Source organism: Ctenopharyngodon idella, chromosome 2 (genome assembly GCF_019924925.1).
Source record: "Ctenopharyngodon idella isolate HZGC_01 chromosome 2, HZGC01, whole genome shotgun sequence".
Lineage (NCBI taxonomy): Eukaryota > Metazoa > Chordata > Actinopteri > Cypriniformes > Xenocyprididae > Ctenopharyngodon > Ctenopharyngodon idella.
Genome location: NC_067221.1, coordinates 19,710,997 through 19,738,471, shown reverse-complemented (window position 1 = coordinate 19,738,471; position 27,475 = coordinate 19,710,997). Strand labels below are relative to the sequence as shown.

The 27,475-nt window shown below is 37.4% G+C and overlaps 1 protein-coding gene across 4 annotated transcripts in view; it reads left to right on the top strand.

The window, feature by feature from the left end:
* dpp6b (dipeptidyl-peptidase 6b) overlaps positions 1 to 27,475 on the top strand; it is a 141,104-nt gene that overhangs the window by 48,508 nt on the left and 65,121 nt on the right. The window contains exon 1 of one of the 4 annotated variants that reach the window (XM_051913390.1): positions 26,335 to 26,589. The exons of the other annotated variants lie outside the window; for them this stretch is intronic. Coding sequence (XP_051769350.1) covers positions 26,539 to 26,589 — 51 coding nt within the window. The 5' untranslated portion in view covers positions 26,335 to 26,538. Of the gene's footprint in view, positions 1 to 26,334; positions 26,590 to 27,475 lie in introns of those variants that run through there. 4 annotated transcript variants of the gene reach the window in all.

The following is a 27,475-nucleotide window of genomic DNA, read 5'->3' as shown; positions in this document are numbered from 1 at the left end:
AGTGGTGAACCGGCGACAGGGTCAAGGGTGGGCAAGACTCATTGATGCACGTGGGGAGCGATGGCTGGCCTGTGTGGTCCGATCCAACAGACAAGCTACTATAGCTCAAATTGCTCAAGAAGTTAATGCTGGTTCTGATAGAAAGGTGTCAGAATACACAGTGCATCGCAGTTTGATGCGTATGGGGCTGCATAGCCGCAGACTAGTCAGGGTGCCCTTGCTGACCCCTGTCCACTGCCGAAAGTGCCAACAGTGAGCACGTGAGCATCAGAACTGGACCACGGAGCAATGGAAGAAGGTGGCCTGGTCTGATGAATCATGTTTTCTTTTACATCACATGGATGGCTGGTTGCGTGTGCGTTGCTTACCTGGGGAACACATGGCACCAGGATGCACTATGGGAAGAAGGCAAGCCGGCGGAGGCAGTGTGATGCTTTGGGCAATGTTCTGCTGGGAAACCTTGTATTGTAACTGTATTTCCTGGTGGCTGTGGCCTCTCTCAGCAGGATAATGCGCCCTGCCACAAAGCAAAAATGGTTCAGGAATGGTTTGAGGAGCACAACAATGAGTTTGAGGTGTTGACTTTGACTCCAAATTCCCCAGATCTCAATCCAATCAAGCATCTGTGGGATGTGCTGAACAAACAATGGAGTTCCCACCTCGCAACTTACAGGACTTAAAGGATCTGCTGCTAACATCTGCTGCCAGATACCACAGCACACCTTCAGGGGTCTAGTGGAGTCCATGCCTCAACGGATCAGGGCTGTTTTGGCAGCAAAATTGGGACCAAAACAATATTAGGAAGGTGGTCATAATGTTATGCCTGATCAGTGTAAATCGTGCAATTTATTGAGGAGAGGTGTGCTATTACTTTTTTAAGTGATCTAATTACCTGATTTCAACTGGCATATGCTAAAATGTGCGAAAAAAAAACCCTATAGATTTACTTTGAAGATGGTAAATTTGTTAGCTCACATACTCAACTTGCCTCTTCTGAAATAAAGTCATAAAACAACACAATTCATCTGGTTTTAAGTTCTCCATCAGGATGAAGTAGCTCTCGCCATTGGTGCACGCAGCATTCTAGTGCCCGTGAATAAACTCTTCTCTTTCAGCTGCAGTGAATTTGTGGCATATGCATTAGCAGAACTCACCAGCTGAAGTCAAGGGGTTAGCAGGAGCTTATCAGGGTGTTTAGACGTGTGGTTTTGTAATGCTGATACGTGCTGAAGTGTAAATGGAGCCTAATGGATTGGTAAGTGGTTTGGTGCTGATGCTGGTGAAACAGTTTGAAGCAGTTTTCTGCTAGCCAATGTGTGTGTGTGTGTGTGTGTGTATATGTTTGCGAGTGTTGATCTGTGGCTGTCAGAGTCTGGACACCACTGACCTGATGAAGGCCGATACTGTTCTCATGTGTCCCTGTTCCACGCAGCAGGGGTTTCATGAGTCAACTTGATAGTACTTGAGAAAGGTCAGTTAGTTTTACAGTATCAAGAATATACCATATACACTTTCAGACAAACAGACAGATCTATATACGTCGTTAAATTTTAAAGGGGCAGTTCAGCTAAAAACTTCTTACCTTCCAAAAAAAAAGAGAGAAAGAAAGAAAGAAAATAGTCCATAAAACTCATGTGCTCATGCAGTCTTCTGATGCCTTTGTATGAGGAACAGACCAAAACTGAAGCAGCTTTCAAATCCCATTTGTGGTCATTTTTAAACGTGCAACAATTGGTCTTGACCAATGGCATGCCATGTGCTGCCAGGTGAATTTCTTAAGGGATATTTGAAATTTGAGAGAAATGCACATTTGTCACTTTATCTTAATACTACTAAAAGACTACTAACTACTAAAAAAACTATCATTGCATTCTGAAAGGGCATGGCTGTTTAAGGGGTGGTTACACTACGCTTTTCCATTTCCAATGACTTCCATTAAAATGTATGCGAATGCGGGACACAGGAAACTCAAGCTTATGTGAATTTTGCTGTGTTCCAAAGTTCAAGTTTTGTGAACAATGACCTGCGAATCCGTAACACATAAAGACAATGACCAAACAGAAGATCGATACATCACGTTGTGACCGCTTAGCTGACATCATATTACCACCGTTGCAGTGTTTGTCGAAATTTTGCATGCTCAAAGTATAGTGTGACCGCAGCATTAGACTTGCATAGCATGATAAAACAAACAATATTTACAGATTTAATAGAATAAATAAAAAATAAATACATATCATTATCAATAGTGTGCCCGCTTGTACAATGGCATCAACATTGTGAAAGTTCTCAGGTAAAAAATGAAGCATGTTTTTATTTAAGACATTTAGCAAAATAATGCATTAGTGAAAGTTTATTAGGCATAGAGGCACATTTTATTTTGTGATTTTTATAACTTTGACCTGTTCTGTACTGCACTATTATCATGCCTCCCACATTTTGGCTTTTAATGGGTAAAGATAGTACTGATTTTATGACTGTTTGTCCTGTTTCTCTGTTGCTGCCAAAGTGAGAGGAGGCAGTGAAGTAAAGCAAATGGGTATTGCTCACAAAAAAAAAAAACTTACTGCAAGTTCACAAGAGAAGGATGAGAGGAAGAAAGGGTGCCCCAAAAGTGAATAATGACTTTGGTCTCTTCCTCACACAAAGGTATGGTGACATGGTGGTGAGCAAATGATGTTAGAATTTAACACATCAATCAGCTATTTAGAGTAAAACCCAGATCACAGAGAGAAAAACAAACACTCTCAGATAGGCCTCTAATGTGAGTAGCTGGCAGGGTTAGTGCTGAGTCTCAGTGTGTGGTTAGGATCCGGATCAGGTGCACTTAAGGCAGGGGTGTGTCATCACCATTAAACGATCTTCAGCCCGTGACCTGGGCCACATTTCTCCTGCACACATCCTCAGGCAAACTGCTGTCCACCGGCAGCATCTCAGCATGAAGACAAGGAAGCTTTCCAGAATACAAAGAATATGGATAGTAAGTTGAAACATGCATGAACTTTTGGAAGTGTTGCTGAAAAAATCTCTATAAAAGTTATTTTTTGTTTTCTTTGTTTGTTTCATTTAGCTTTATGGTAGTTTGTACAACATTTGTTTGAGGTTTAATGTGTTTCCCAATGACGGCTCTCAGGGGACACAAGATTGGTCTCCATTGACTCAATTTAATGATCGTTTCATGTGTTTTACATAATTTTTGCTTCTCATGTTACACATTATACTTCAGATTGATACTCATACTTCTGATTTTGATGTCAGTCAGTGACAGCAGCTCATGTTCCTATGCTCATGTCTTGTAAAGTTTTGAATTTTGGCAACATTATACATATTTAAGTTTCTTTACAGAATGTAAAGAAAATGACATTTGAAATGAAACTCCAAAAGCAGAGAAATCCCAGAATGCAAAATAGATATCAGAGGTGTCTGAGATGTCAGATTGTTTTGCTCTAAAAGGTTTCTCTTAAGTAAGGAATACAAAACGACTCTATCGGTTCTTTGACTCCCAGGGGTAGGAGGCATCTCTGAGTTGAGTTCAATAGCAGGGGAACATCAGCAGCGTTGTAGTACTCGAGACTCGGATTGGGTCTTGAACTCGGTCTCGAGACCATATTGTAATGGTCTTGGTCTTGTCATGGACTCGTGTGCATTTTGACTCGGAATTGACTCGTACTCGAACATTTTAGGAATCGGACTCAATCCCGAGTCCACTCGAGTCCCATTCAAAATATTTCATGATTATTACTGTATGTTATCATTTCTGTAAATTGATGTTTGGTTGACACGTCCAATGATTGGTGATTTTCCTGTGCGCAATTGCGCATGACTTGGGACTAATGTTAGTGCAAAGGCAGCAGGACTCGGGTAGTAGCGGGAAGTTCGGATCATTTTTCTGACTCGGATCTTTGAATCTCGTTCAGCAAAATGAACAAATCTTTTTTCAAGTCATTTCAGCAGAATATAATTGAAATGTTACATTTTAAATTCCCCAACACATACTACTTGCGCAAATGTTTATCACATTTGTAATAAAAAATAAACTATAGGCTAATACACCCACGAAGGCCAAATTATGACTAAAAAATTATTGGTTTATTAATTGCTTAGCAGGGTTTGAGGCTATGCAGTCTGTAGTCTCGTGTCTAGAACTCCAAACTTTCTGGTCTCGGTCTCGACTCTGACTCAGCCCTCTCTGGTCTCGGTCTTGACTCGAACTCGAATGAGCTGGTCTCGACTACAACACTGAACATCAGAATTACTCATATGAACTGCTGGCAAAGTACTAATTTGCAAAGATTCTAACACTGATAATTTTACTTTAATTGTATACACTTTTTTTACTACATATCGCCATGTTTGAAATCTGGCTTTCACAATTCTGAAATAAGCAGTTGTTATAATTTAAGAATGAACTGTGCATTTTACACATGGCTTTTGTCTTCTTGCTAGTTGCTGATCTTTTTAATTAGGAATGCACTATTCATTACCACTGTAAATCATTTTCTTAAAGTTGCCATGAAATCAAAATGGAAGTTGAGAAATGTACGGAGCCCCGGACATGACATGCAGGAAAAAAATAGTATTTCGTTCCCTCGATTTGTAAATCATGCGCATGATTTATAAATTGAGGGAATGGAATAGTAAATTGTGCGGACGTTTTAGTAAATTGTGCGGACGTTTTAGTAAATCGTGTGCACGATTTAGTAAATCGAGGGAACAAATTAGTAAATCGTGCGCACGATTTAGTAAAACGAGGGAACGAATTAGTAAATCGTGTGCAGGATTTAGTAAAACGAGGGAATAAATTAGTAAAACGCCACGATTTACTATTTCATTCCCTTGATTTATAAATCATGCGCATGATTTATAAATTGAGGGAACGAAATAGTAAATCGTGCGGACGTTTTAGTAAATCAAGGGAACGAAATAGTAAATCGTGCGCACAATTTTTTTTTTTCTTGCATGTCATGTGCGGGGCTCCGTAGAAATGGTTTCTCTCAGATATACATCACAATAGGGAAGAAAAGACGATGACAACTTATGTGTCATGCCGACTTTAATGAGGGTTTTTGGCTTGTCTTTACAGTAAAAATAAACATCCTTAAAACAAGATAAATGTTAAAATAAAGATATGAAGAGTTCATTTGCAAAAACCGATAAACGCCACTTTTTAAAAAAAATGCACTGACTGCTGTGCGTTATTCTCCACATATAGAACAATCTGAACCTGAAAAACATGATTTGTGAGAATTAATAAAAACATTTATCTGTTATCTGTTTTTGCAAATGAACTTTTCATATTAAGACTTGTTTTCAGAGAATATATTTTGAATTAAGTTTATTTTTATGTCTTGTCCCATCTAAAAAAAAAATCCAGTTTTAAGGAAAAATACTTTTTTTTCTTTTTTTTCCAGTCCAGGCGGTTGTACTCACTATTTTACCATGTTTTTACAGGTACCTCTATTATTATCATAATGCTTACACTAAATCTCATCAAATTTTTAAATATTAATGTTGTGATGTTATTAGGTTTTGTTAAGTGGGCTACTTTTCGTTTGAGAGATCATTTCATTTGTGAACTTCCATTAGTAAGGAATAATTGAATACAACCTTTTGAATTATTGAAAATTAATGTGCGACCTGAATTGGAAATGTCACAATGCAAAGATTTCAGCACCTTTCAGCCAGCTGCTGAAATTGATGTGCTGATATTAAAAGTACAAATTAAAGCTGTTTTTTGTTTCATAATTTGCTTGACCATTGACTTTTCTGGTTCTTTGATTATGGTACTGTATAGGTTTTATTGCTCTTTGAAGAAGCTCAAAGGTTTGCCTTGCAGTTATCAAGAATCAAGAATTAAACATTGTTGTGGTATAATTGTGGTAGAAATATTGTTTACAGCTTACAGTATTAGAATCAAATCATTCTGGATTACAAGGTTCATTTTATGAACCTTGCATATTTTCTTCACCATGCAATACTTTTTTTTTATTCATTGCTTTTAACACTCACTGAACTTGTCTCAGACTTAAAGTTTGAACAAAACTTTCTAATTCTAAACTTTATTGCTTATTAATCAGTTTCAATTAAGGAATTGTATTATGATGTGGCTATACTGTGCTTAATGCCATTATGGTGCATTGTATAAAAACCACCATGCATGCCATCAACATGTAATGGAAAAGCTCATGCAGTTACTAGTCAAAATTAATACATGACCATGTCATGGTGTTGTAATGTAACATAACACTCATCAACACAATGAATTACATGTACTGTATTGTAAGTATCAGCGAGTCAACAATTTTAATGCATCAGAGGATCCATTTAGCTTTTAGCCACTCAGAGTAATGGGCTGCAGCAACACACTTACTGCAGAATGCTGAGAGGCCTGTGCTTTCCCTTAATGCACAAACTACTTAACAGAAAACTTGACGTGCATTGTCAGTCATTTCACCTCTGAAATTATGTGTGCTATTTCCGTAAATGCATGTAGGTCAATATGCAATAACCTTTATGTACCTACCTTGTACATAACTGTATCCATTTTGAGCAGCAGTTCTGTTTAGATTTTGAGTGACACTGGTTTATGGTGGTTTAGTTTCTTTTTAGAACCGCTTTCCTGTTCTCTACTGTTTTATATAGAAAGTGCACAGCTTCTGTCAGTGCTGCTGAATTCATCTAAGGGCCAATGCTTTTAACCAATAAAATCTGAGACATCTTTAGAGATTTGGTGCACCGGAAGTTAGTTAAAACATAATTATCTGTTATTCTTTGGCATTTATGGACTTAAACACAGGATCTAAAATTCTTGATGTCAAGTGTTCACAAACTTCCCTATTTAAGCATTTCCCCTTCGGGGGAATCCTCACTGCCATTTTGAAGTGCATTCAACTTCGTCAACTGGATGAGGGAAGTTTATTTGGACAGACCCTCGACCCCTCGATTTTGACAGAGGGTGCGAGTCTACACTTCAGGCAGATCCATAGACCACAATGCACCATGATTGTGACGTCACAGCAGATCGCACTTAATTTACTGCCACCCCACACAACTTTAACGTATGATATTGGCATTATTTTGACATTTAACCGCATTTAATACTTAGCTACCTTAAGCTGACTGTTTTTTTAAACAGTTATAGTTTATTGTATGGTTATAATTTTCGTTTGTGTCATTTTTAATATTTAATATTAATATATTCATATTTAATATTTGTTTACATTTAGTTTAGGCCTATAGAATGGTGTGTAAAACAAATTCATAAGGAAAAAGTGATCAAGGGCTTAGGGTGTTCCATTTAAACACATTTCAAGGGTAGTGGGAATTCATACAGCGTAAGCAATGACGTACATCTGAGTGATGAAGATGAAGAGAAGTTCACAAGGGAAGGGCATAAAAAATTGGACTTAAACGCAGCCTAGGAGTTCTGCAGGGGATCTTTCCACAGTAATAATGACTGTGGTAAACCACTACCTGCTGTGTGATTCCCCCCGGAGAAAGTGTCACTTTCAGCCATCTGGAGTGGATGTTTTGGTCAGCAGGTCATTGACTCCCACAGACTGATTAAATCTAGCCAGTCAAGAGGTGAACTGGTCCAAACTCTAGGGAAGGATTTGCACGTTCAAGCAAGTTTTGAATGTTTCCAATAAGTTTTGTTACTTTTACCAGGACGTTTTTAATCCCTCTTTTTAACATTCCATCTACTGCAGTATAATTTTCATGCTGTTTTGTGCTTTGACATATTGAACCTCTTCTTTGTTTTTGATGCAAAATCTGCATTTACATTCTTGCACACCCAGGTGTTCAGTTGGGGTTAATGTGTGGGTTTTCACGCCCATTTTACTTGTTTTCAAAAAATATTTTTTTCAAAAAAGTGGAACTTTATTCATCAGGAATTGATTGGTTCATGAAAAGTGGTTTTCTGTGGCAGGTGGTTGGAAGGGAGGGTAGGAGGTGAAAAAATAGAGGGTTCTGCACCGTGACTCGACAGAGTGAGATGACCTCCATTTTTTCTGCAATCGTTTTGAAAGCTTTATCAGAAAACTGGGTACGCCTACGTCCTTACCAAAGCAACCCATGCAGATACATTGGTAATGTTTGGACACTCAAATCTTATTTGATCCATTGCAATTAGTAGTGTGGACAGTCTGTCTGAAAATATCTGATTTGCGGAAAAATCTGATTTGCCTGCAGTCTGAACATAGCCTAAGTCACAATCACCCTGGACTCTGTTCCATCATTCGCACGCTCCCGCTTCCTAGAGCTTTAATGAGCTGTACCTGACGCTCATTATTGAAGTGTTTGGAGCATGATATTCACCATCATGGGGCATAGGAAAAAGGTGGATAAACTCTGCAAGAATTAGTCCTTGTCTGGCTATTAACTGCCATATTGGCTTAATCAATAATAAATTGTAAATTTGTTCAGCATTCTGCTACAAATATTTTTCAGATTTTCGAAACTATTTTATGCCATAAAGTGAGCAGGATATATTGATATTTAGCTAATGGCTTCGGCAGGCATGTATAATGTTACTAACCCTCTCCAGCTCTCCAGCGCCTCACAATTTTCCAATGTAAATCTGTGGTGAAAAGTGGAACTGCAGCGCGCTCTGATTGAGAGCCATTGGGGCAGATTTCCAGCTGCCCCACTTATTTTCACGTTACTTTACGTAAACCTCACTTCAGACCAAGATGATATCAATCCGCTTCATCTATATTAGGTCGTTTCCACCTGGTATTAAGATGCGTTTTGGCCGATTGAATCACAAGTGGACGGGAGAGACACATACACTATTACAGCTGGTATTTTAATCTGTCTCTTTTGTCCACTTTCAACCACTTCCTTAATGATTTCTTCGAGCGGAGGGTCTATGGGCGGGAAAATGTATGTTTTTTTTTTCAGATCTTTCAATCTATTGGATAAAATAAGCTCGGGCAATTTACATATGAATGCTTGGAGATGATGAAAAAACATAAGGAGAGCAGCAGCTTTCATTTCTGCTCTTACAGCTGCAAAACCACACCGAACGTGGTGAATGCATGTTAGAAATCAGGAATGGTGAGAGAACATTGTACTTGGTAAGTTTTTTTTCATCTTCAAACCAAACTTGGGTCTTCAGCCGAAAAAGTTTAAATCCCGTCTGGCTAGTGCGCTCCATAATGTTTACATGCTAGCTCAGTAGGCGGAGAGTAGGTGGTCTTTATCATGAGCGTTTCCACTACGAATGCGTGGACAAGCTCAAAACGTTTTACACCCTGTTTACACCTGTATTTAACGTATTTCCACTTGTGATCCAATCCAATCCGAGCGCCACCCTCAGGCTGAATAACACAACCTCTGCCAAAAGTGTTCTGCATGTGTTCAGCGATTAGAATATAAAGCTTACAAAAATGTTGATCATAAACTAACGCTAAGACCCAGAATCTGCCCTACCTAAATGTATGGTCAGGAGCCACTGCTTACCTGTGAATACCCACCTGAGTTGAATCCCGTTGCCTGCGAAAGCATTCCTGCACTGTTAGTGAGCCCTTTGTTTCAAAGTCTGTGCTTGTATACCTGCTGTCACTCACCAGTTCATACTTCCTGCTTTTCCTGTCTGTCGAATAAAGCTCCTGCAAATGGATTCATACTAACCTCCGTCTCCATAGTATGGTTAAGACAGTTGCCAAACATTTCATTTGGACTTTAATGCTCTTGTATGTCGTTAAAGGCACATGGGGACTTAAGGTATTTCATTTTCTAAAGCATTGTTTGCTATTTATCTTCTCAGCTATTCAGGCATGATTAATGTGGCTAAAATTGTTCAGTGCAGTACAAAATGGTCCTCACAGTTTTTTTAATGTAAGCGATTAGTGGTAATTATATAAGGCCGTGAAACTCAAAGTAAGGTTTAGCTGATGTCATTAACTGTGTTATCTTCTGTATTGTGAGTCATGTCTTTTTGGGTTTACATGTTGGTAATTTTTTGTCTTTGCCATTTGTACACGCTCTTATGATTTTAAATGATTCTTATTTTAAGTAGCCAAATCCTCAGAATCCTTTAAGGACAATTATATATGGAGAAATTCTAAGAATTTGCATTAATTAGCATATTAACCATTTACTAGAGTTCAATATCTGCCTACTTTTCCAGCGAGCTTGGTTCCGGAAGTATTTTTCACAGTATAAATTTTCTCTGTAGAGATTTTTTTTAAATTATTATTCAAAAATTAAATACATAAATAAAATGAAATGTATTAAAAAGAAAAAAAAAATTCTAAGCCTTGAACCAACTGGCCCACTCTGAAATGAATCACTACTCACCCCATGATGCATTGAAAACGTTCTTATTTCTTAAAATATAAAGATCTATTTTAAATGTATTTGAAAATATTCAGACAAATAGTAAAGCAATATCACCCGAGCAAGAATGTGTTATTTCTGTAGTTCTAAACAAATTGTAAATGTGGAGTAGATGAAGAAGGTGCAGAGATTTCCAAAACGAAGGTTTTTAATCCAAACAAACACATAGTGTGACCAAACGAAGTGACACACATTCAACAACCGACAACAGAGAATGAACAGGGAGGAACATAAATACACAGATGAATCGAACTAAATGACAAGCAGCTGTAGGAATGAGTGGTGGAAAATAAAGACAAAGAAACACATGACTAGTCAGAACAATAAAAAGTCCATGAAAATGAAACTAATTCTTCATATTCTTCATATAAAAATATTATGGTAATATGCTTTTGAATTCAGTCAGTCAGTTGTTTAATTCCTGAATGAATTAGCATCACCCTGTTGAACAAAACAGCATATGCTGGTTAGGTATGTTTTGAAGCATGGAAGCTGGTTCGAGCTGGTTTATGCTGGTCCTTAGCTGGAACTAGATGCTTAGGACCAGTTTAGGACCAGCACTTGACCAGCTTAAACCAGCTCATGACCAGCTAAGGACCAGCATAAACCAGCTCAAACCAGCTTCCATGCTTCAAAACATATCTAACCAGCATATGCTGTTTTTTTCAACAGGGATTCACCTACATTTCATACTATGCTCTAAAAGTATGTGTACTTTTTCTTCACAAAAGAAAAATGTATAAGCAACTTTAGGGACATTCTACCATATCATAAAACTGCGTCTTAAAACCACGGACTGCTTTGTTGTTATCCTGTCACCATATACCAGCCTGTCAATCATCCTGACACAGTTAACGTCCACATATATACACTAATTTATACATATTAATTTATGCTACTTAACATTTTTGCAAAACGAAAATACGTAGTGTCATGCACGTTTTGTGACAGTTTAAATGTCCACTAGGTGGCACTAAAAGCGTGTTCAGTTTTTTCCGAAACGGATAAACATGAATTTGGTACGTTTTTATTACGTTGGTTTTGTACGTATCACCGCAGTTTTGATTTGAAATGTCCGGTGAGTGGCGCTAAGCTTAATGCTCCATTAAATCTTAAAATTACGTAGGCTACCACCAACACTACCCAATAATGTTAACAAAAGTAAATGTGACAAAAAACATTCGTAATCATGCAATTTAAACACTTATTATAGGTGTACCATAGTGATTCAGGGTAAGACAAAAACATGGTTTGAAAAATGGATTCATTTTGTACATTCTCATTATATAATTTTTGTACATTCTCACTATATAATTTTTGTAAATTTTGAACACAAAAAAGTTACGAACAGCAGCTTTAAGCGACGCAAAGTCCAAAATGTATTTGTTTACAAATCATGCACTTTGGTAAAAAGTGTTTTGAGATCATAATATTGTGCAAGGAGACATGAAAACAAGCCTTTATTAATCCATAATCTGCCCCTATAATCATAACTGTATGAAAATGATTAAAAGTACTTGCTGTTTTACTGCCTCTAGTGTTCATTTCTGTTGGAAACTGCAGTGATATGTAGCCTACGTATTTGCAAAAATGTTCCCACAGGTAGCTATACGTTTTTTTTTTCATGAAATCAGGCTGCACTTAACAATTCTTCAGAAGTTCAGTTGTTGTTTCAGATGTATTCAGAAGTATTACATTGATAACATTCTTTTTGATCAGGTTAAATATTGATTATTAGCCTAATCACTCAAACCCCTTTATATTCCTGGTCACTCTCTACTTAATGAGTCTTAATCTGATCTTACAACAAGCAGACAGTCCAGAACTTTAGTGGGTTGAACACCAGTTTCTGTTAACCTGGTAAAATAGTTAATGAAATATTTACTGATGTAATTATACCATATACCAATTATATTGGTTTTCTTAGGTCTTATTTTTAATACAGCATGTTCTTAAATTTGTTTATTGTGTTAAATTCTAGTGTGTGTGTGTGTGTGTGTTGGCTTTTCAGCTCTGTCTAATGAATAGATTTACTCTTTCACATAATAAACAATATACAGTAGCATTTACTAAATCTTGTAAATGTGTTTTGTTTTTTGCTCTCTTCATGGTATCTTCTCTTTTTACTCTCCTTCTCATTGGGTTTCATCTTATTCATGGATTTTTTTGTAAAGCTTTACCAATGAGATTTTGACATCCTGTGCAGACTCCCATTCGCCTTTGCAATCCCATTGTCAATAATTCCTCTTTTATTGTTGTTGTTGTGCATGCCTTGTGGTGGATAGCCATGGTTACTGCCTGCCTATTAATAACTTTTATTTCTAAAGGATTTCTTCCAGTTTTACTGCCATTAAGATGAAAATAGATTAGTAGAAATAAAATTCAGGCGCCCCATAAATATTTGAAATTGCGCTATAACAGCAGTTGAGTTAATGAACTTGTAATGAGTGCTGAATCATCTGAAGAGGAAATATCAGTTCTGTTTTAGATACTGTGTGAATCCAGGCTGTGCATTCAATTTACAAGTGCAGATCAGTCCACCAAAGGAATCCTTTTAAAAATTAACTACTTTTTCTAGTCAATATGAATATGGTAGTTTTGATGGTAGAAATGGTCATCCAAATGTTTTATGTACAATTGTTTTTTTTGTTGTTTTTGTTTTGTTTGTTTTTTTCAACTGATAGCTCAGTCATTTTTCATTTAGCATTTTAAGTTTATTTTTAAATATTAAAGAAAACCTTTTTTTTACATTTATATATTAACGTGTAAATAACGTGTAAATGTGTATTTATATATAAATACATGTTTTTACATTTTTATTCAAAGTGTTAAAAACGTGTTCCCTTTCGAAGTGGAATCATTAGCGGAGTGCCCAAAAGTATGAGAGGGAACCCATGAACCTGGAACCTGGAGCCGTTTATTTAGCTAGTGCGTAGTGTAGGCAAATCTACAGTGGAGAATCAGAGCAAGTGTTTCAGGAGGTGTGTGCCTCTGTGTCCCAGGTTTCTGACACCTGAGGACATACACGACCTGTGCATTCAATGCTTGGGTGAGAACCACATGCGTTCAGTGCTCGAGGGCTCTGAATGCACTCAATGTGGGAAATTCACAATGTGGAAGCTCCGTTCACACCTGTCCTTATTTTCTAGGGATGTAGGACAACTGTCTGCACCTCACGTCTCGGACCCCACTGTTGCCGAGGCACAGTGGAGGCTTAAATCATAGGGATCGCAGGTTGAACTGGCTGAGGAGTTCGAGAAAGGTATAGCTCTTTCACGCTCCTGTCGCGGGCTCGAGTGATCTGCTGGATCAGGATGTGCTGTCTTTTTAACGTCATCTAATCCAGCAGATAGCATGTTGTTGGCACCATCCAGCCAGGAGGAGGTGGATGTGGTTGATGAGACCTAAGGTAGTATATGTATCGAGTCCTCTCAGCCTGCCAGCCCTGTATACGGGGAACTGTTGGACATCATGGCCAACTCCACTACCAGATTGGATCGGAAACGGTCGCTCATGGCAAGCTGGACGAGGGCTTCCTGTCAGACCACAATTGCCCTTCCCCCATGAGCCTTCCGTTCCTTGCCGACCTTCACGCAGAACTGGAGAAGACATGGAAGAAACCATATTCATTCTTTTCAACATTCGAACTATGTGAATGTGGAAGGATTAAGTGAGCAGGGATATATGAGGATGACCCCTGTTGAAGAGACGCTTGGGAGCTATTTCTCTCAGGGTGAGTCATCCTCTTTGAAGGCTCCTGCTCTGCCATCCAAGCCGCTTTAGACCACCTCGTGCTTGAATGGCAGGGCATATGCGCCAGCAGTTCAGGTTGGAGCCTACAAGGCGGATCTGCTAAGGGATTTGGTTGCCGAGCTGCCCTGCACCACAGACCTAGCACTCCAGGCCACTAGAAAACAGCTGCTGCTATCGATCGCTCGATGGTGGCGATTGAGGTTATGGAAAGACATCTTTGGCTGAACCTGGTGGACATCATGGAGAAAAAGAGGAATTTTCTCCTTAATGCCCCAATTCTCTGAACTTTCAGCTTGTCTGTAGAGACGGTGGTTGGCGAGTTTAAAGAAATGAGGGGGCAATCGACAGCATTCAGGAAGTACATCCTGTGTGATCCAGATCTTTGCGTAAAGCCTCTGGGGATCCTGGCCCGTCACAGTCTGAGGATTGGAGGCAGGTTCAGAGGGAGCTGTTTCATTCCTTAGAGCTGTGCTTTTAGGGCTAGAACAGTTCACAGGGGAGGGAGGAGGGTGGTATAGGCCGGGACTTCCCTTGCTATAAAGCCATAGAAGCTGGAATATCTTCTATGTTTATGGGAGATAATGGCTTGGGGAATACTACCACTATATGGTCCATGTACATCTTTTTATGGATGTGCCCTGGATTGACGCTCTGACTCCGGCTAAAATAATCAGTTGAGTCAATGTGTGCTATACCCACTGTGCTTGTGCATATTCTCACCCAGTGAGGCAGGCATCACCATGGCATGGCGGAGTGGTTATTTGTTCCCCATAGTGATGATCTAAGATGCAGTGTTGAGTTCCACTTCAAAAGGGAACTTCTCAGGTTACAACTGTAACCATGGTTCCCTGAGAAGGGGAATGAGACACTGTGCCTCGTTGTCATGCCATTGGGTCGGACTGCACGTCTCCTTCAGACAAGAAAGTTGATGACATGTATCATGAGAGCCCTCTTATACTTCAAGGTGCTCTGCTAAAGATGTCACAGACTGTCGCCAGCCAATGAAATTGAAGTGATTTCACACGTGCTTCAGACACTGGTTAGGCTGATGGCGTCTCCGTAGTGTCGATCCAAGATAGTCATAGCCTGAGACGTTCTTTCCCCTAAAAGTCCTTGTGCTGTATAATCTATGCAACCTATATCTATACTTAAAGGCAGTGCCAGTCCTCCCAATACGCAAACTACGCAAGGTGCGTAGAGGCCCCGAACCACCAGTAGCATTGTTCTTACTGCCAGTTTAATGTAAAGGGGTTTCCTTTACATATTTTTTCCATGAAGTGCAATTTGTTGCACCTTACATAAGGAATACCATTGTCATTAGTACTTTTTTGGGGGGTCTTGCTTAGGGCCCCCAGAAGTTTAGGACTGGCACTGCTTAAGGGGATAGTTCGCCCAAAAATTAAAATGTTGTCATCAGTTACTAACTCTCATTTTATTACAAACTCAGAAGACTTTTGTTCATCATCAAAACACAAATGAAGATATTTGTGAATGCATTTTCATTTTCATTTTTGGGTTAACTAAAAGTGAATTCCGAAAAAAATATAACAGAAATACAAGTTGAACCTATAGCAGATGTGACAGGTTTAATATACAATGGATCAGCATATACTGTATATTATACTGTATGACAAGAACATCCATCTTGAGACAGGGTAGTGTAATCACTCAACCTAAATTACACTTGAAAGTGAATGAACTATTGCATTTTGGAGGAAAGATGTTTGTGACTGGTAAGAGTAGCAATTGAAGATAATTCTCCATTATTCCTTCTGTTTTAGTGTACATATTCCAAATCAACTTTCTATGTATTATACATTTTGAATATAACTCATCTCATAAATATTCTGATCATGTACACTGAAGACAGTCAGACAATAAGAATAACAAACACCACTAATTAATGTCTGTTTGCAGGTAATGTATTTTCATTTGACTCGTACGCATACACAGGAGTTCGATGCATGCGCAGTTTTGAGCAATCTCTCGCCATGAGTCACAACACATGTAAACATAATTGTATTCTTTCATGCTAGAGCTGTACAAATGAGGGTACTTTCTAACCTCTTTGCACAATCTCTCATCTATGTAGGCCTCCATTGTGGCTGTAGCTTGCACGCGCTTCGGTCTGTTCTGTTTATGCAGTTTTTCTTTGACTACCTTGTGAACCGACGCCCCGAGGGCATGGTTGCCACCTTGTGGATAAACTAATTACTGCAAAAAAAATTAAATGCGCATATGCGGCCTGCACGTACAGGTACGCGCGGTTAAAAAATCCGGCGGTGCACGTACTCTTCTGATGATGAAATTCGCATCACATGCACTGTACGCTGACCCTCGTGTATGCGTAAAAAGTGAACTATACTGTGGGCTTTTCATCTCCATTCATCCATTGGTTCATGACAGTCACATATGATGGGGCTCCACCTTCTTTGACATGGAAATCTTTCAGGTTCGTTTCTTCACTCAGTTTGTCAAGGTCAAACACAAGTGAAAACATGAACACACTGGAGATTGAAATTGAAAAACTTTGGAACACTGATAATACTGTAAAATTGATTTGAATCAATCTGTATTGTATGAAGTGCCATATAAATATAAATAAACATGACTTGACTTGTGTGCCAAATTGCAGAGATGAGATGCCTGCTTAATGTGCTCTTTTTTCACCTCTGACATTGTTGTTGTATGTTTGTTGTGTTATTGAGAGAACAGCGACTTCTGTTTACCCCTGAGCGAAGAATGATGAACTTAATCGAGAGTATTGTATATTAGGACCTTTAGGTTTATGTTTATTTGAACTTGAGTGTTATAAAACTTATGTCCTGCCATATCAGCTGTTTTAGCCTGAGGACTTTCAGTTACCCTGAGGACTTTCATTAGTGGCTCAGTGTCATCGAGTGTCCAGAGTCCCCCTTGACTGAATCAAGTTGAATACTTTAGCATATAAAGTGAAAGATATCTGTCTCTTTGGGAATGGGAATGAACTCAGCAATGAATATTGATTGTATTCGTTCTCCAAGGTGGGGTTGCACTAGACATTTATAAGGTCTTTCTTAAATTGCAACGTAAAGTTCACACTAGGGGCTTGGTAACTATTAGTTCGTAACGTAACATCATTGCACCTGCTGCACCCATGGTACGGCAGCAAAGTTCCTTGATTATTATTACACCGGAATAAGAGTATAGTTCCTAGCCATATCGGCCTAGAAAATCGCAACTTTTCATTTTCCGTCGGTCTTAGTACACGATGTAACTACAGAAGAGTCAAGTTTTAAATAATATAAGGGCTGTTGAGTTTCGGAAAAATATCGAAACTCTTTGGTCATTTTTGAGCGAGATGCTAACGGTCTAATCAGATTCAATGAACTATGCTAAGCTATGCTAAAAGCCAGACCCGGAGATCGGCTGAATGGATTCGAAAACAGTAAAACTCAACTGTTTAACTCTAGGGGAGTTGGAAAATGAGCCTATTTTCAAAAAAAGTGGAGTGTTCCTTTAAGATCGGTTTCTCATTGGAGAAGCCGTTAAGAAGACAGTTATTTACATAATGTTCTCTCACTTAAAAAAAAAAAAAACTATATAAATATATTATCAACCTTTGGACCAGTGACTCCCCTGCCTTCATTTGCATGTGTCGTTAATGAGTGATCTCATCACAGACTCTCCAGGCAGACTATTAAGCGATTCTCCATTTTGATAGTTTAATTGAGTTTGCTGGATAAACAGTTTCATAATTTTCTGATGATTCAAAAGGACAGTTGGACTTGAGAGAACGCCTGCTGTGGTAATAATCTATTCCAGCTAAGCAATGAAGCATCTGATTTACATAATCGTTTCTTTGATTGAAGCAATTTGGCCTGGCTGCCTAGTTCAGGAGTTTCCAGAATGAATGTGGTTGTTTGGAATCTCAGTGTAAGTGTAAAATATGTTCAAATATATTCTTAGGGAATTGTAGAATAGATGTTAATGTTAACAAAAAAATATGCTAATCATTGTTGTATTAGCAGAGAGCATATTTACACAGTATTGACCATGTAGTAAAATCTGCTAAAGGTCACAGGGGGGCAGCACTATACAGGGGAAATGTTTGTGAGAAGTTTGATCATAGTTTAGCAGTTGGGGAGCATTATAATACAGTTTTGGTCATAAGTTTACATAAACCTTGCAGAATCTGCAAAACAGCTGGATAATTATGTACATTTGAACAGGGTTAAAAAAAATGCTATTATTTTGTATTGTGGGCATGGGAAATAGCAGTACTAAATAAAATAATTAATAAAATAAACATGAAATTTGTTATGATCCCTTTTAAAAATTCTTTAAAAAAATATTTAAAAATCCTGTAATAATACACAAAATTAGAAATACCGCAAAATTATTATTAAATCATGTATCAAAAAGTGTAGGAACCCTATACTAGTGTACAATATGTTTTTCAGCAGTTTTGAAATGCACATTGAAATGGTTTATAATATATAACGCTCTCATTTTTTAACATTCGTTTTAGAAGGTTAACACTATTCAGTAATTCCTAGATAACCATGAGGAATTACTGTAACATACTTTGTCCATAACAATATTTCAAGTACAAAATGGTTTGGCAGTTTACAACAGAAGCCTGTGATTTGTCCGATTAGAACAGCATGTGAAATCGTTCTCTCGAGCCAGCAGCTCCCTTTCTACAATTTCCTCTCAGGAAAAGGGGTGTAGGCGCCATCAGCATGCAGGCTTTTCGACTGTACTCAGAGGGAGATGGGGGTCAAAGTTTAGCACTCTACATTGCAACAATTCATTATTTGGCACCAATAAATGAGGTATTCCTAGATGAGTTCTGTATACACTATTGTCTTCGTTCCTTTTCTGTTTTGCAATTGTGTTTTTCAAAATAGCACATTGTTCCTGATGTGATGCCAGAATTATGTTACGTTTTTATTGTGGATGAAGGTCTGAGATGTTTTACTGCCAACAATAAATAATACATAATACATGTTTTTAGAAATGCAGAAAAATGCAGCAGTAGAGGTCCTGCTGGTGAACTAAAAATATTAATATTGAATATTGAATACTGCAGTCAAGTCACTATGTGAGATTTAAAAAATATTACAAGAATATTAATTTGAAAAATATAGGAGCCTCCGATTTTCAGTAATGTGTACATATAGTATGTACAGGTGCTGGTCATATAATTAGAATATCATCAAAAAGTTGATTTATTTCACTAATTCCATTCAAAAAGTGAAACTTGTATATTATATTCATTCATTACACACAGACTGATATATTTCAAATGTTTATTTCTTTTAATTTTGATGATTATAACTGACAACTAAGGAAAATCCCAAATTCAGTATCTCAGAAAATTAGAATATTACTTAAGGCCAATACAAAGAAAGAATTTTTAGAAATCTTGGCCAACTGAAAAGTATGAACATGAAAAGTATGAGCATGTACAGCACTCAATACTTAGTTGGGGCTCCTTTTGCCTGAATTACTGCAGCAATGCGGTGTGGCATGGAGTCGATCAGTCTGTGGCACTGCTCAGGTGTTATAAGAGCCAAGGGTGCTCTGATAGTGGCCTTCAGCTCTTCCAGGTTGCTCTGATAGTGGCCTTCAGCTCTTCTGCATTGTTGGGTCTGGCATATCGCATCTTCCTCTTCACAATACCCCATAGATTTTCTATGGGGTTAAGGTCAGGCGAGTTTGCTGGCCAATTAAGAACAGGGATACCATGGTCCTTAAACCAGGTACTGGTAGCTTTGGCACTGTGTGCAGGTGCCAAGTCCTGTTGGAAAATGAAATCTGCATCTCCATAAAGTTGGTCAGCAGCAGGAAGCATGAAGTGCTCTAAAACTTCCTGGTATACGGCTGCGTTGACCTTGGACCTCAGAAAACACAGTGGACCAACACCAGCAGATGACATGGCACCCCAAACCATCACTGACTGTGGAAACTTTACACTGGACCTCAAGCAACGTGGATTGTGTGCCTCTCCTCTCTTCCTCCACACTCTGGGACCCTGATTTCCAAAGGAAATGCAAAATTTACTTTCATCAGAGAACATAACTTTGGACCACTCAGCAGCAGTCCAGTCCTTTTTGTCTTTAGCCCAGGCGAGACACTTCTGACGCTGTCTGTTGTTCAAGAGTGGCTTGACACAAGGAATGCGACAGCTGAAACCCATGTCTTGCATACGTCTGTGCGTAGTGGTTCTTGAAGCACTGACTCCAGCTGCAGTCCACTCTTTGTGAATCTCCCCCACATTTTTGAATGGGTTTTGTTTCACAATCCTCTCCAGGGTGCGGTTATCCCTATTGCTTGTATACCTTTTTCTACCACATCTTTTCCTTCCCTTCGCCTCTCTATTAATGTGCTTGGACACAGAGCTCTGTGAACAGCCAGCCTCTTTTGCAATGACCTTTTGTGTCTTGCCCTCCTTGTACAAGGTGTCAGTGGTCGTCTTTTGGACAACTGTCAAGTCAGCAGTCTTCCCCATGATTGTGTAGCTTACAGAACTAGACTGAGAGACCATTTAAAGGCCTTTGCAGGTGTTTTGAGTTAATTAGCTGATTAGAGTGTGGCACCAGGTGTCTTCAATATTGAACCTTTTCACAATATTCTAATTTTCTGAGATACTGAATTTGGGATTTTCCTTAGTTGTCAGTTATAATCATCAAAATTAAAAGAAATAAACATTTGAAATATATCAGTCTGTGTGTAATGAATGAATACAATATACAAGTTTCACTTTTTGAATGGAATTAGTGAAATAAATCAACTTTTTGATGATATTCTAATTATATGACCAGCACCTGTATATGGGCATTTCTAATGTAAAAAATGTATAAAAAGTTTTTACTAACACAACTTGACAAAGTCGTGAAAACAGCATACTGCAGTTGAAAGTTGCAATGAAAAGGAAGTAGCAACAGATTTTTTATTCTGTATTTTGACGTACATCCAAGAATTATCACAAAAGAACAAAATGTAAGATGAGGATTGGTTCTATCCATTGGTTGTTGATTGGATTTTGAGAGCTTGCAGTCAATTTCTGCTTACGTCACCAGAGAGAAGTCTGTTCACTGAAAGATGAAAGACTGAAAGATCGAGATATAACATTTTGATTAAACATTACTATATGTCAAAAGAAAATGAAACGCATACATGGATGAATCGTTGGCAATAACATGCATTTACAAAATAGATGAATAGAGGGTGAATTCCAAACAGTGAAATTAATTAAATAAAATGAGTTTGTTTCTCTCAAATAATAATGAAAGTTCATTGTACTTAATAGAAAAAAGTTGTGTGAACTCAAAATTTTATTGTAGTAAGCTGAACTTAATATGATTGAGTTGAGTTGCAGCTGATTTCTAATTCCCAGCATGCTTTGTGTCAGACTGTATAAATAAATGTTGAAATTAAGTGTTATTTTGTGTGTTTTTGCACAAGGTTAACATAGGGAGACATAAGTTAGTGTTTAATGTTGTGTTATATTAGGATTTACAGAGGGTTAGTTTTGTAGGGCTATATTGTGGTGAAGAGTGGAGCCTGTGGTTAGGTTGAGGATGGGCTGCAAAACTTTTAAGAACATATATACTGTATGTTGTTTGATTATATACATGCAAGTATAAAATGACAGTCTTCGGGCACGAATTCGGGCACATGATTTATTAATGACGAATTCGGGCACTGGTAAGGACAGTAAAGGACGCTGGTTCACTACACATTGGGACACTTATGACTCTATTTCCGGCGATGTGACAACGTCCTCATTGTACAACATCACTACTGGTATTTATGAACAACAGCAGAGCTGATATTTTCTGACATTATTTATAATGTTATTTAAAGAACATTATGATAAATTCTTTGCTTGTTACATATACGTGCAACATTTCAGCCGTAAATAAATTATAAATGTTAGCTAGATTATGTTCATTACCTGTCTAGTGATGTTTATGCTGAAATATAATAAAATAATGGTTTGTATTTTTAAAAACATCTATCGCGTGTCGCTATGTGTAGTGAGTTGGCTCACATTCAGAACTTCCGTTAAGGGAGCATAGTGAGCATCGATGCTCCGTGGTTTTCACAGTGCATTGTGGGACTTTTTAGGGAGCGAACGGTTCAGTGCCCTGGAAGGATTCTGCAATTGAGACAGCCCTTAAAATGGCCGACTCCCTGATCAGTGCCCTGACTATTGAACTAGGGAGCTGATTGAGACGCACCCTATGAGAGATACCTGTGCACTACACTGGCCTTGCTCCGCTTCCACGGCTCTCGGCCCTGCCCCACTTTTTAATTTTAAGTTCTACTAACTTAAAAAAAATGAGTTAGTTTAGTTAAATGTTTTGAGGTAATACGTTTCCTCAAATGTTTTGAGTATTCTGAACTTGAGTTTTACAGTGTGCTGACTTTAAACAGTTGTTGCTTAACTCATACTCTTCAAATACTACTTATAACCAGTACACAGCATTTACTTATCAATATGCTGTACGCTTTCAGCTAGTTTCTGCTGTGTTAATATGAAGTCTGTTGTTATTTGCAGCACTTGAATGAACATGCCCTCCACTGAGTCCTTGTTTTACCTTTTTCTCCTTTGCTTTTTTAAATCAACCACTGAACAGGCAAAATATAATGGACAGCATTCTGCTTCCTCCATCTCGAATAGCCACATGAAGCGGACTGTATAATCGACATGCTGGTAAATCTATTCATGGCAGAGTCTCAAAGTGTGACTAATGCAACGTCTCTGTGCATTAGCTGCGAGCGTTAGAGACATGAGAAAGGCTGGAAGTAGATCAAAAAATAGATAATTGTGCCATTTTCTTCATTGTTCGTGTTTTGTAATAAGATGTTGCTTGCTTCGTGAAACATCTCAAGAAGAGATTGACGACATGGAAATGAATCCGTGCTAGTCCCAGCACTCAGCCTGCCATCATTTGGCCTTGTGGCCTTGAGATGTTGTTTATAGAGCTATCACTGCACTGCTGCTTAAATTAGTGCTCAAGCTATCCATTAGCAGAACGTTTTCCACTGATGCTGAAAGATGTGCTGTCCAGCTGGATACTTTTATTTGTGGTGATCAGATTGTGGGTCTTCTGAGCACAGATAAGACCAGGCTTTCTTCTTTTCTGCATCTTTTTATATTTTGATATTCAAACAAATATTCACTCTTGCATCATTTTCTATCCTGCAAGAGCGAATTTAGCTTTATGATTATTTTTTTAGTGTCATTTATAATTTTGCTTGTTTGACATTTAAAACTCTTTAGAATGATGTAATGTATGTTTGTTTGTGTAATGTATGTTAGTATCTCTGTTGTAACATCCATCGATACTCTTACTTTATTTCCAGCAGCAAGATTAATTAATTACTATAACTTTTGTGCCATGCATGTGAAATAACTAAATGACAAAACAGTGTAGGTGGTGGAAATGATTGTTCACTTTCTCGCTGCTCTGCTTAGCCAACCGGCATGGAAATTGGTGTTAGTTGCCATGACAACATTCATTGTAAAGTGAGACGGCAAGAAAAGAAATGAAGTATGCTTCTATTTAAGGGAATTAAGAAACAATTAAGCAACCAAAATAGAATACTAATTACTATAGCAATTAAATGACAACAGATTCATTCACATTTCTTTTTGTTGTGCTCTTGACTGTGGGATCAAATAACTTGTTAGTGAGTTTGACTGTATAAATTTGATTTGTTTTAAGTTAAAATAAAGAAATGCCTTTTACTGCAAAAGAGCAGGAAAACTTTAACTTTTATTTTGAAAAGATCAGGAAAAGACCGGAAGCCAGGACTCAAACTCGGGTTACCTTAAACCTTTAGCTATAGAACAGGATATCACAATGTTACATTTGTTTATCAGACATTGACAACATTGATTGCTTGAAATTATGAACAATATTTGAGGGTTAGGACAGAAGTCAAGCATTTTAGTAAATAAATACATATAAAACTGCACTGCAAAAAATATTTGTTGGTTTAACTTAAAAACGTAAGTTACCTGGTTGCCTTAAAATTTTGAGTTCAATGAAATTAAAAATTTGAGTTAATACAATGAAGGCAAATGGTTTAATCAACAGAAACTCAAAATATTATGTTTTCTGAACCACTTTAATTATTGAAGTTGATTTGACAAAAGAAAAAATGTTGCAATAAATCATGAAAATAATTTTTTTAAGTATTGTATGGCTGTATATGCATATAACACACAAGTCATATGGACATTACAACCCAGGCACATTGGGAAAACATGCTTGTGCATGGCGACATTTATGCAACATGATATTATGTTGCTTTTTTGCATATTTTGGGACACTTTCAAAGTGAAATGTCCAGTGAGTGGTGCTGAAGTGCATTCAGTTTTATCCGAAACAGATGAATGGAATCTGGTAACGCTTTTGGTCATTTGGACACTAGTGGTCGTTTCACCTGGAAAGTGCTGTGAATTGTATGTATAAGTGTGTTTTAAGAGTTTTGCAGAAATGTAGGATGAGGTATGTTTTTCCAGTAAGGAGTATGTTAGGACATAATGGTGTTTTATTTTTTACATATTAAATTCTATACAATGAAGAAAGTCATACAGATTTGAAACAGCATGTAAATGATGACAGAACTGCCAATTATGGGTGAACTATCATGTCAATGAATAGTATTGTTAAGACACATTTATTTAAATAATAAAATAACATTAGCATATTCCTCTCATTACCATTTGTCTGACAAAACAGCAGTTTTCTATTTCTTTTTATTAGTTCATCATTGGTTCAGTGCGGAGGTGTCAGAGTCATTTTTCTGATGAACAAAGCTTCCTGAGCAGTCACGGTATCATTCTCTCTTATTTAGACCTGAACTTGCTGTCACTCATTAAGCTGAAGATTTCAGCCTGTTCCTTTTACATTTCCATATGAATGTGATAAAATGCTGGTGGCACAGACTTCTGTACAAAGAAAATGGGAAGGTGCGGTGTGACATGTCTAGTGGGAGATGGGAGATGTGCTAAATTAGGGCTCAGTGCTGGTAAAAGAGACTGTTGAATGAGGAGTCTGTGCATGTGTAGCGTCTGGAGCGGTTTGGACCTGACAAGCTCTGACCACACTGAACAACTTATATTAAAGCTGCTGCAAAGCATGATTGTTAAATGTATAGCTGACCCAAAAACTGAAAATTGTCATTATTTACTCACAACGTCGTTCCAAACCTGTATGACTTTTTTTTTTCTTCTGTGAACATAAGAGATTTAGCTACCATCTTTCTATTATTTTACTAGTTTTTACTATTTCTAAAAGTACTTTAGTGTTTCTATGGTACTGGATGACATACTTGTGACCATGCACAATGCAACTGTTGAATCTACCAAATAAAACAGCTACATAACACTAACCGTTATTTATTGATTGTTAGAAGAAATGTGTTTGTTTGCTACTGGATTATTTGATTAAGAGTAAAATAATTCAAATTATTCAGATGTCTGAAATCTTGGTGAGAGCTCCATTAACTTGAGTCTCTAATGTTCTCAGTTGCTCCTTGAACACTTCCACTTTTCATATTTGAGTGTTGTTAGACAGTGCATGTTCTTACTGGATGACTGATAGAAGACAAGATGTCATAACATGGACATCATCTGGGCAGCGGCCACCATTTTAACTTCAAAATTAGCATGCTGTTTTGAAACTTAAGCTGAAACAAACAAACAAAAAATGAATTAACTCTTATGTTCACTCAACTCCCTTGTGAAAAGAAGTGTGCCTAATTGTATTTAATGTGAATTTGTATTGTACTTTAAATTTCAAATTATATATATATATATATATATATATATATATATATATATATATATAAAGAGCCTCCAGCCCCTACTTAAGTGGTTCAAAAACTAATTTCATTTAATATACATTTAAAGTAGCCTATAATATATTTTCATTTAAATGCAAATCACGTTAATTGCATTCAAGTATGTTATTTCTGTAATAAGTATTCTTTTAAAGTGTACAAGGGCTGCAATAGTGTGATAAAAGACTGTAACTAATAACTAAAAAATAACTAATATGATTTAATGTTTTCTTTCTTTCTTTCTTTCTTTCTACAAATGCTTAAAAATGGTTAGTTTAATGTTTTATACAGTATATTAAGACATACGTGTGATGGGGACATGAAAACTACTGCTTATCAAGAACCTCAAGCTGTAGTTCTGCAGCTGCACAACACCGCGCGCTACTTGATTGTTTGCTGTTCAGCGCGCGCTCAGCTCGAGACATATGCAGCGCATGTCTCTAGTCTAAATAAAGCGCGTATAGTCGCTTCCTCCCTTTCTTTCTCTCTCTGTTTCTCTCTCTCCCTCCATCACTGAATGGGTTTGACTGAGAGTAACGCTTTTCATTCCCCCTGAAGAGCGCCTGCATCGGTGTTTATATCCGCGCCTTCAGCATGACTTCAGCGGAATCCAGCGCGCCGGGAAAAGCTTCTCAACAAGATCAGGTAGTGACATTAAAGTCAGAGAGCTTTTCTCTTATTATTCATGTGTATGGATTATCAAAGAGTAGAGAGGAGAGTAATCGTGGTTTTGCATTCACTGTTAGTTCCGTGCGCGTTTTGACTTGAGCTCGTTTTGACAGTTAGCTACTCACCGCTAAATTGGCTAACGGCACGTTAATTGAACATTTGTTAGATTTTATATTGCATCACATTATTTTAAGACACAGCCTATAGTTAGTTATGGTAGTTTTCTAATTATTTATAGAATGGAGCAATGGCTGCAGAAATTTCAGCTTTGCATTACAGGAACAAATTATATTTCAAAATATATTAAAATAGAAAAGTTTTTTTTAACTGTTTGTGATGTATTTTAAATCAAATAAATGCAGCCTTGGTGATCAAAAAAAAAAAAAAAAAAATCATTATCCATTATTATCATTAATACAAAATTGTGACTAGCATGTACAATATTAGAAGTATATAGATAAAACTGTTGTTTGTAGAAATAATTATTAGGAATGACAAAAAAAAAAAAAATGCATGTCTCCATCAGGATAATATTAAATAATTTTATTTTTTTAAGCTATAGCCTCCTCACTATATATATATATATATATATATATATATATATATATATATATATATATATATACACACACACACACACATATATATATATATATACATACATATACACAATGATCTTCATGATCTTCTTTGTTAAAAACTTGCAGTTGTGGTTGCATTTTGCTAACTGTATATTTTACTAATTTTTAATTTATTTCCTGAACCTACTTTGAAGACACACCTCTTGTGAGCTGTGTTCTGTTCTTCTGTACTTTTCTGCATTTCTCTTATGCTCTAGCAATAGCTACTATAGTTTATGCTT